This window comes from Mus musculus, chromosome 15, assembly GCF_000001635.26.
Source record: "Mus musculus strain C57BL/6J chromosome 15, GRCm38.p6 C57BL/6J".
Lineage (NCBI taxonomy): Eukaryota > Metazoa > Chordata > Mammalia > Rodentia > Muridae > Mus > Mus musculus.
Genome location: NC_000081.6, coordinates 51,985,753 through 51,996,851, shown reverse-complemented (window position 1 = coordinate 51,996,851; position 11,099 = coordinate 51,985,753). Strand labels below are relative to the sequence as shown.

The window sequence follows — 11,099 nt, the reverse complement described above, 5'->3', positions numbered from 1 at the left end:
TGCCTTCAGCTAGTCACCAGAGATGCCCCCCTTTCAATTCTCACTCCCAGCCCTCTCTCACCCCACTTTTCCCACACCTGATTGCCATACCTGTTCCCCCCCCCCATCACCTCTCCTACCCAGTTCCCTCTCCCTATCCACCTCTAATGACCATTTAGTTTGCCTTTCTGAGCGTGATTCACCCAAATATCCTCCTGGGACCTCCTTATTACCAGTTTCTTTGGGTCTGTGGATTGTAACATGGTTGTCCTGCATGGTATGCATAATGTCCACTTATAAGTGAGTACATACCTTATATGTCTTTCTGGCTCTGAGTTACAGAGTTCACAATGATATTTTCAAGTTCCATCCACTTTCCTGAAAGAATCATGATGTCTTTGTTTTGTTTTGTTTTGTTTGGTTTTTCGAGACAGGGTTTCTCTGTATAGCTCTGGCTGTCCTGGAACTCACTTTGTAGACCAGGCTGGCCTCGAACTCAGAAATCTGCCTGCCTCTACCTCCCAAGTGCTGGGATTAAAGGCGTGTGCCACCACGCCCGGCGATGTCTTTGTTTTTAATAACTGGATAGTCTTCAGTTAAAGGACATCTAGGTTGTTTCTAGTTTCTAGGTATTACAAATAAAGCTACTATGAACATAGTTGAGCAAGTGTCCCTGTGGTACAGTGGAGCATCTTCTGGGTATATGTCCAGGAGTGGTATAGTTGGGTCTTACTACTTCCAGTTTTCTGAGAAACCAACAAGCTGATTTTCAAAGTGGTTGTACAAGTTTGCACTCTCACCAGCGGTGGAGGAGTGTTCCTCTCACCACATCTTTGCCAGCATCTGCTATCACTTGAGTTTTTTATTTTTGCCATTCTGATAGATTCCTAGGGTCATATTGTAATTCCCTGATGATTAAGGACATTGAAATTTTCTTTAACTGCTTCACAGCCATTTAAGATACTTCTGTTGAGAATTCTGTTTAGTTCTGTACTCCATTTTTTAATTGGGCTATTTAGACTGTTGGTATCTATCTCTTGAGTTCTTTATAAATTTGAATATTAGGCATTTGTTGGCTGTAGGTTTGGTGAAGATCCTTAACCAATCTGTAGGCTGCCATTTTGTCTTACTGATGTTGCCCTTTGCCTTGCAGAAGCTTTGAGTTTCATGGGTCCCATTTATCAATTGTTGATCTTAGAGCCTGAGCCATTGGTGTTCTGTTCAGGAAGCTGTCTCCTGTACCAATGAATTCAAGGTTATTCCTGACTTTACATTCTATCAGATTTAATGTATCCAGTTTTATGTTGAGGTCTTTGATCCACTAGAACTTGAGTTTTATGCAGAGTGATAGATATGGATCTATTTGTGTTTTTTTTACATGCAGACATCTAGTTTTCCAACTCCAAGCTTCTCTATTCTTACTTCAACACTTATTTTCATTGTCCAAGTCCATTGCCTGAGTGTTAACCATTGAACTTGTATTCCAAGAAGCAAGAAAGAAGAAACAGAAGAGCAGCCTGCTCCCTTAAAAAAAAAAAAAAAGCCAAGAACGAAAAAAACCCTTTAAATTACCATAGAGTGAGTTTCTCTTTTTTCTTTCTTTCTTTTTTTTTTTTTGTTTTTGTTTTTTGTTTTGTTTTTCAAGACAGGGTTTCTCTGTATATTCCTGGCTCTCCTAGGACTTGCTCTCCAAACCAGGCTGCTCTCCAACTTAGCGATCTGCCTGCCCCTGCATCCTGATTTCTGAAAGTAAAGAAATGCACCAAGCTCAATTCCATATATATGAACTCATTTATACTTCCATGGAAAATTGATTGTGGAACATAGTCTATTAGGTAACTGGCATATGCCAAACTAAAGGCAAAGAGTTTGGGAGTCAATTCTATATAATTGGCTATATAATTACTATATAATTCAATACAGATAAAAGATCAATAGAGAAGAAAAATCAGTAAGTGTTGAGAATAAGTATGTAAACAGATACCCACATCTACTATGAGCAATCATGATAATACTAACAATTTTAATGTATTGACTTCAATGTGCCAAATGCTCTGCTAAGTACTTTAAATACATTATCACGTGTAATAAGCACCATAGCACCAACCAGATGGATAACATTTGCCTGACTTCATAAATAAAACTTAACCGCAGGGAGGTTGAGCAACTTGAAAGGCAGTAGCTTCTAAGTGGAAGATTGTAATCAAATCTCAGGCCTACATGATTCCAAACTCTGCCTTCAAAAAATAGGATCCAGATAGCAGAAGACTTGCAATTACCTGAAAACTGTTTATAAAGCATATTCTCAGGCCTACTTCAACTCTCTAATTCAAATGCAGTTGAAGTAATATTTCAGTACAAGTAGTAAACCAAATCAAAATTAGAAAACAAGACTGCCAGGTACCCTGCACAAGTATACCAGAGACAGAGCAATAAACAGACTTTTTCTTCAGGAAAAAAGTTGTGTCATAATACAGGGCAAATCTTTACACCAAGTGTTTGTATGGTTTTTGTAACGTGATGATTTCCAAATAACACAGAAACTGCAGTAGTTAATTTTATTCTTATCAAGAGACAAGAACCAGTTGGTGTTCGTGACCCCCATGCAGTCTTAGAAGGGTCTTTAGGAGTTTGCCTTTTCACTCTACTTTTCTCCTTTATCAAAATTAGCAGTTTCTCTCTTTCCTTATGCCCCTCATCAAACTCGTTTAATTCTTTTGCAGTGAAAATACTATATTGGTGGTATCCTTTCCTCAACTGGTAGTAATTTAATACATTTTAAATGTTTGTTTGTTTGTTTGTTTTTCGAGATAGGGTTTCTCTGTATAGCCCTGGCTGTCCTGGAACTCACTCTGTAGACCAGACTGGCCTTGAACTCAGAAATCCGCCTGCCTCCGCCTCCCAAGTGCTGGGATTAAAGGTGTGCGCCACCATGCCCAACTAATACATTTTTTAATTTGTAAATTTTTTAACATCATAAGGTCTTCCTGACATTATTTTAAGAGCTCCACCCCAGCTCTATTTGCCCATTTGTCAATAATTTTTCTAGGCAGTTTTGCTGGATAAAAGAAACAATGAATACCAAACTGAAACAACACACCTGGAAAAAATACTGTCAATCTTATTTTATTAAATTTCTGTTATAAAAATGGTCACTGTCAAATATTTCCAGGGAGGTAACTGAAATGTTCTTGGTATTGAACTGTTAATATGATGAAGTTTTTGGACAAAAGTCTTAATGATCTATAAGGCTCTAATCCAGGTTCTGCCTCCCCCCCCCCTTCAGTTCTTTGTAACTCAAATCAACATATGCACTCTCCATCCTCTCTAGGCCCACTCCTGAACCCAGATGATTTTGATTTGGTGATTCACCCATATGCCTGGGCAGATCCTACACCCAGCCTTGACATGGCCTGTGAAATCCTGTTCTCAGAGTTGACTCAAATCTTTCCTTTCCCATGAGGTGGGTGTAACTATGAATTAAACTTAAATGTAACACACACACACACACACACACCCCGAGGGATTATTTTCACTCATTTAATTCATACATATTGTATTGTGTTGGTATTTGAAATACGGACTGTTATCCCTAACTTCTTTGCTTCTCTATGTCTGTGCCTGATTATATTTTACTACATATCTTATCCTTAAATGACATTTCTTATCAAAATCCAGATAAACAGCAAAATCATTATCAGTGTTTTATCAGTGTTTTAAACCCATTTCCTTCTGCTTAGTCCAAGACCTTAAGGCATTTTACTTGGGGAGTTTTCTTTATTAAACAAATGCTTTTTTTTTTTAAACAAATGCTTTATACCTTATTTTTTTCATTTACTGTAAAAGCTTTAAAGTTATGCCAAAACACATTGTGATATTCCCAAAAATCTTGTCAATCCTCTTACTCTAAGCTTCCTACTTACTCTAGTGTTTTTGACATATATAATCCTTTTTCAAGAGTTGATCAGTTCCGAGGAACAGCTCTGCAAAACTGTGTGCAGTTCTAAACCAAAATCTGCTACTGTATGTTTTATAATCCTCCTACCGTTTTCCTCTCTCAAATGTGTTGTGTGTTATCATGAGACAGACAAGCAGAACAGAACTGCTTTATAAAAAGGCTTTAGAGAATGACAGCAAGCAGTTTCTCGGTCAGTTATTAAGTCAAATCATAAAAGTCATTACTACGTAGCCAAAAAAAGGAAAGTGGATTATTTTCCAATGAATAGAGGTGAAATCTGTTAATTAAATCTGTCCTGTCAAAGGTTTGTTAAGCAAACTGCCTAAAGTTGACACACGCACCTTCAGCAGGTGTTTCCAAACTGTCAGTAGCTAACTCCCACAGTAAGAAATTTACTGATGAACCATAAGCAAGCATCTGCTTCAAAGAATCAAATGTTGTTTTGTTGGTTTTTGTTATTGTTGTTTTGGTTTGAGATAGGGCTCCTCTGTGTAGTATTGGCTGTCCTGGACCTTGTGACCAAGCTGGTCTTGAACTCACAGAGATGCACCTGCCTCTGCCTTCCGAGTGCTGAGGTTAAAGGCGTGTACCACCACCGCCAGAGAATCAAATGTTGTTAAAGGGAACTTTCAAGAACATATATGAGACTCCATGAATGGGAGACCAAAGTTAGTTTAGGAACTGCGTGTAAAAGGAATCTACTCTCAAAAAATTTCTCCCAGGGCCTCGGTAGCATGCTTTTTGCTGCAAACCTAATATAAGCACAGGTTGGCCGAACCAATTAGGCCTTACTTTTCCAGCAGCTAGCTTAAGATTTTTGTTTCCTTCGTCGCTGTACAAGGTCATTAAAATAATTTTTATTTTTGCCGGGCGCAAAGAAAACTGGCCAACAGCAAAGACCTGCTTTAACTCGAGTTCAAGTTAAACCCCAATTAGTTACACGGTGTTGCGCAGGCGCTGCATTTGCCAACTCTGACGCTCCGCAAACCTCTTCAAGGAACCCTTTGCGCCTGCTCCGTGGCCAATAGGTGGCTGGTCCAGAGACAAGGAAGTGGTCAGCGCGCCTGCGCCGCCCCTTCTGTGGGTGGGGGGCGGCTCCGGCGGGTTGCGCAGGCGCACACGTACCTTTTTGACCGTAAACATCCTGCCGATTTGAACCGAGGATTTGGGCGGCCGGAAGAGCCGCGCCGTAACGGCCGCCATCTTGTTTGTTTGAGTGAATCGGAAAAGGAGGCGGCGGCCGTGGCGGTGGCGGGAGCAGCTCCGAGGCTACACCGCACAAGGGCTCCCCCTCTCCCCGCCCCCTCCCCTGACCCTTCCCCCCCTCCCCGGGCCACCCACCCCTCCCGGCTCCCCGCCGAGATCCAGGTAAGCGATCGGGCCGACCCCTCCTCGGGCTCTGGCTCCCTCCCCGGTGCTCTGCCCCGCCGGGTTGCTCCCGGGGCGCGGGCTCCGCGGCCCGCAGTTGCGGTGCGAGGCGGCCGGCGTTGCGGCCCCCGAGTGCTGCCAGCTCCCGGGCAGCGCCCGGCGACCCCGCGCTCTCCGGGCCCCCTACGTCCCGGGGCCGCCCTCGCCTGGGGGGGTTCCTCGCTGCCCCGGGGCCGTGCACCGCGCCTGCTGACTTCCTAATGGTTCCGCCGCAGTCCAGGGCCCACAAAAGCGACCCTCGGCCGCGCGGAGGTGGGACAGCGGGATCCCGGGGCTGACGGGGAGAGAAGGGGAGGTTTGAACGAGCCCGCTCTCGGAGCTGGCCGCCCCCTCGGGGGGGAAGATGGCTGTCTGCAAAGACGCGGGACTCAGGGCGGGAGCCGTCAGGGAGACTCCTGGGCGGGCGGGCGCGGTGCATCGGGTGTGGAGTCCGGGGTCCGGGTCGCGCCAGGCGTGTGCTGGCCGCAGGGATCGTGGACTCACTCGCCTGTTCTTCTGTCTCCCTCAACCGGATTTCTCTATAATGTATATATTTGTGTGTTGGGCATCTCAGAAATTGGACCGGCTGTTTTAAAACACGATCGAATAACATTGCTTCCAAGAACATGAGTGTAGCTGGTATTCCCCTTAACTTTTCTAAACTTTTTTTTTTTTTTTAATTTCTTTAATGGCTAAGGATCGAGTGTTGTAGAGACGTTCCGAGGCTGGGTGCCTTTTTCGTGGCACAGAAAGGCTTTGAGTAGGCTCTGCCAGGATAGTGTAAGGTGACACTGTCGAGGTGTTCAACTAGACCAAGCGGCCTTCTTCAAATTTAAGAGGGAAACGCTGTGGACGTTTTCTTCGTGCTCTCTGATTTGTTAAGCTGTCTTCAGCGTTCCAAAACGCGTTGGTGTTTGAATGGCTTATGGAAGTGGCTTCTGTACTTCGGCTTCTCTTTACAAAGGAAAGTTAATATTTGCTCTCCTTAAACTGTATTGGAAGAGCTTCGGCGTCGTCCCGTCCCGTGCCCACCACCCCCACCAAGGGTGCAAAATCCTATTAAAAATCAAATGCCAGTGAACTGAAAGGCTGCAGGGTTTTGGAACAGACTGAAGTCGCTTTCTTAAATTGTAAATACCTTTAAGGTTGGAGGCAACTTTCTTTAAGAAGGTATTGGTGAAGGTGTGTGCCTTGTCCAGTGTTTGAATTATCTTAGAGTTTGTATAACCAAAGTTACAGAGTTGTTTAAGGAGTGGACACGGTGCTTTTTGTATTATGCACAGTAAATTGGGAATTTCTTTTCAGACTTAGCAAAACATGCAGATTCTGAGAGAGTTATACTTGGGTAGTTGGGAAAACTTAATTCTTATTCTTTTTTTTTTTTTTTTTTTTTTTTTTTTTTGGTTTTTCGAGACAGGGTTTCTCTGTATAGCCCTGGCTGTCCTGGAACTCACTTTGTAGACCAGGCTGGCCTCGAACTCAGAAATCCGCCTGCCTCTGCCTCCCAAGTGCTGGGATTAAAGGCATGCGCCACCACGCCCGGATGAAAACTTAATTCTTGAGAAATATATTTTGTTTTCCATCCTACCTTAAAGGTGTGAATATTCTAACTGGGCAAGTTGATTTTTGAGACTTCTGTTTGAATCTGCTTTTGAGACTACATGTGCTGTTCCGTTTAATTGTCATTATCCCTAAAGAATATTATGTTGACTTTGTAGTTGATATAAAGTCAGGCTTGTGTTTTGTTATTGTTGTTAGGAGAGGTGAGGAAATCCGATTATGTACCCCAGGCTGCCCTTGAAGATCCTCCTGCCTCAGGCTCAGGACTCCTAGGATGATGGACACCAAGGCCAGGCTAAACTTCAGACATGAAATGACTTCTTAACCATTGCAAATAACCAAGTAAAGAAGGAGTTTAAATTTGAAATAAAACTCATTCTGTCCATATTAGAGCCAAGGAGAGTTGAGCAGTAGTAATATGTAAGCTGAATATAACATGCTTCTCTCTCTCTCTCTCTCTCACAAACACACACACACACACACACACACACACACACACACCCCTACCTTTCAGGCCACTACCAGGCAGCTCTCTTTCTGTGTGAGCTGGGTATTGATGTTTTTTACAGTCTGCAGCCTGCCCTTTAGGTAGTGTACTTTTCCTGTTATAAAACACAGATCACAGTTGGGTATTTTGCTAACTTGATAGCTGATGCAGATCAGGATTACATCTTGACTTCTAGGGTGATAGTTTCAATTTTGGATAGGTATGCCTATGTTTTGTTTTTTAAATATCCACTTATACGCAAAATAATACAGAAGTGGAGAGCCCCATTTCCAGAGGGCACTGCTGTCACCAGATTTTTTAGTACTCCACAGATAGTTTGAACTTATGCACATGCTCCTAAGTATATACAGATGACCCTGCTTGCTCTTAGCTCCTCTTAGGGGGCTTAACCAACTGCGGATTTAAAATGCTCTGTAGCATCTTTGTTGCCTTTCATATTTACTATGGCAGGTTTTGTTTGTTAAACCAGTGGGAGGTTTGTAAGAACCCTTTACCCAGCCAACCTATAGATAGATGCCATTTTTTCCCCAACATTCAGATCATGATTCGATCACTTGGTTAGTAAAATCCTGCTTACTTACAGTGTGCACCTAGTTTTCTTAGACACAAAGCTATTGTACAATTAATATCCTAAAACAATAACTTTATGCATAGTGACAAGCAAAAACCTCCTTTGACTCAGTAGCAATGGTCTAGAACCAAGCCTGCAGTAGTTCTGAGATGTACATGTGTTCATGTAAAATTTGAGAGGGCCATCATAGCCGGGTGTGGTGGCACACGCCTTTAATCCTAGCACTTGGGAGGCAGAGGCAGGCAGATTTCTGAGTGAGGCCAGCCTGCTCTACAGAGTGAGTTCCAGGACAGCCAGGGCTACACAGAGAAACCCTGTCTCGAAAAAAAGAAAAAAAAGAGGGGGGGGGGGCATTGTGCTTTGGTGTCTGTAAGAAATTGGCTCTAGGGCACACTGTGCCCCAGGGATTGCAACTTCCCCCATACCCAGAAAAAACTCTGGACATAGTTAAATTCCCTAATACACCGTATTGTTTAGGGAGTGATGAAAAGGATGAAAGGTGCGTGCTCACTACTAACACACTTTAAAAACAATATTTCATATTGCAGTAGGCTGAATCTAAGAATATGGAAGCTTTACATTTGAAGGGGCAACTGTATATACATAGACCACAACCTTTAAATCACAAAGACTCCACCCCCACCGCTGCTATTCTAAGTTTTGCTGTCAAATCAGCAAAAGCTACTCTTCCATCAAGCACTTAGGAAATACAGTGATCATGTGTATGCTCTATTCTTCTGTAAAATTGCTATTATTTAGTCATTAGGAAATTAGGCAAAACATTTGATACATACTTAGTTCATTCTCTTTCCCTCTGTCTCTCCACACATTCCAGTATATCTTTAATATTGATTACTGAAAGTGTAGTTTCTGTCCAGAAAGCATGAATGTGTGAAATTTTCCTAAGACCTTGCCAAATTGCTCTTGAAGGAGGGTGGACGGGTTTATTCTGTCACTTCCTAGTAGGTGAGGAAGATGCAGGTGAGGAAGATGCTGGCGAGGACGGACATTGGAGCAGAGGCATGCGCTTCACTTGGACTTTCTCTGCAGTAGGAAGAAACTGCTGTAGTTTTGCATCAGTGAGGATGCTCTAAATACCTTCAGCTATGGAGTTGCTTGCTGCACTAGAAAAACAGAAAACGTTGGTTCAAGATGATGACAAGCTCTGCTTTGGTATCAGATGCAAAGGTCTTTTGCAAGGGATCAAGAGAATTTAGAATCTCCAAGATCTCTGCAGATGAAACAGCCATATTGTAAAGTTTAGATTTACTGAGGGAGAGCGGGTAATGATGCTTGTGGGTTTTTTCTTTATTCAGATACAGGCTATAGCTGAGTGACTACTTACTGTAACTGCTCTCACTTCTTGGGAGAGTGCTCTCCTGTTACTAATTGTTTCCCAGATTAATTTTAGTTCCCCTCTGCTTTACTTACCATCTCCCACCCCATGCCAAAGTCTATTTAGGAGTCTGCCTCTGCATAGCTGGAATGCTTTAGGCGCAGCCCTCTGACCAGCCGCTCCAGTATTGCCATAAACTACTGACACCTGTTGAAACATAGTAGTGGGTTTCAGTTCTGAACTCGATAGAAGTGTTTTTTTGTTTTTACAATTTTTAATTAAGAGATTAGTTAGTATATTTTCCTAATAAGCACATATTTAGTAACTGTCATATGGCCAACATTATTGTAGCCAGTTTTTCTCTTATTTGGAACAGTGTTTTGAGGATTTTCATGTAGGACAGTTACTGCTAAGAACACACTGCCATATTGAATTCCCATACATTCTCTAGGTTTGTTTATAACACTAGGGTTAGTTGAGGTTTTTCTGTAACTTTCTAATGCTTGAAATCTTTGAATTGCAAATGAAGGACTCTCCATGGTTATGGTAAGCATATTGTTCTATAAAATATTAAATGGCAAACATTTAGTACCCATGAAGTATTATTTCATATACCACAGAGCATTTAGTCTATTATTTTCTGTTATAATATTCATTAGTTCTCAAGCTGATATTTGATAGAAAGGTTACAGTATAATAAAGAATTGATGAAGCTTGGCTTCTTGTTTGTTTTTTTTAATATTTATTTATTTATTATATGTAAGTACACTGTAGCTGTCTTCAGACACTCCAGAAGAGGGAATCAGATCTCATTACAGATGGTTGTGAGCCACCATGTGGTTGATGGGACTTGAACTCAGGACCTTAGGAAGAGCAGTCGGCGCTCTTAACCGCTGAGCCATCTCACCAGCCCTGTCTTCTTGTTTTAATTGAGAAAACTTTCTCCTGTAAATTAATGATGCTCTTGGAATATTAGGCTCAGAAAATAGAATTTCAGCATCCTTTGTTACTAAGTATTGGAAAGGGGGAAGCTGAAACAAACCTGACTGTGTCTGTCTTGCTATCACACTCCTGTCCCATAGAGAACATATCTTTTTCCCTTTCTATTTCGATCCCTCCAAACTTTCCCTTGTACCCCATGTTCTTCAAATTCATGCCCCCCCTCTCTCCTATGTGTGTGTGTGTGTGTGTGTGTGTGTGTTCATGAATATGAAAATAAAAGCGGTTGAGTCTGTATGTTAACTTTGTTTTCTGGGCTGACCATGTGGTGGGCCTTCCTCCTGCTCTCTGCATTCCTTAGTTGCCTCTAGTTCTTTGTCTAGGGTTGAAGCCTCATGAGCTCCCCCATCCATGTTGGCATGTCTATTGGTGGTGTTCTTGTTTGGATCAAGTTTTGGCAGGCTTTATGGTGAGACTTCATGGGTGTGGCTTCTCTGACATTTCTAGTAGACACAGTCTAATGGTAAACCTAACATTTCCCTGGCTCTTAAAATCTTCCCACCACTTTTCCTCAATGACCCCCCCCCCCCAGCCTTGGGTATAGTTGTGTTGTAGATGTGTCCTTTAGGACTGGATCCCACTATTCTGGATTCTGAAAGTTGTGGCTTTCTGTAAATGGTTTGTTGCAAAGAGAAGTTTCTTTGATGAGGGTTGAGAACTGTATCTGTGGGTCTAAGGATAATTATTTAGACTGTAAGAATTGTGATGGTTTAGTAAAATGACAAGTTGTAGGTTCTCCTCCAAGATACATGACTTCACTAGCCCTAGGGACTGGCTAGGT

General features: G+C 42.4%; 2 protein-coding genes across 4 annotated transcripts in view; one reads left to right on the top strand and one right to left on the bottom strand.

Moving 5' to 3' along the window:
- Nucleotides 1–286: 286 nt before the first annotated feature.
- Gm52217 (predicted gene, 52217) lies at nucleotides 287–5,877 on the bottom strand. The gene is made up of 2 exons (XM_030248881.1): nucleotides 5,063–5,877; nucleotides 287–1,722 (listed from the first exon to the last, which is right to left on the bottom strand). The coding sequence occupies exons 1-2, from the start codon at nucleotides 5,781–5,783 to the stop codon at nucleotides 1,691–1,693; spliced, it is 753 nt and encodes a 250-aa protein (XP_030104741.1). The 5' UTR covers nucleotides 5,784–5,877; the 3' UTR covers nucleotides 287–1,690.
- The window catches only part of Rad21 (RAD21 cohesin complex component), a 30,935-nt gene continuing 23,149 nt past the window's right edge, over nucleotides 3,314–11,099 (top strand). The window contains exon 1 of one of the 3 annotated variants that reach the window (XM_006520644.1): nucleotides 3,314–3,442. The gene's annotated coding sequence lies outside the window, so the exon portion shown is untranslated. Of the gene's footprint in view, nucleotides 3,443–5,091; nucleotides 5,618–11,099 lie in introns of those variants that run through there. The other 2 variants (NM_009009.4, XM_006520645.2) reach the window with 2 other exon arrangements.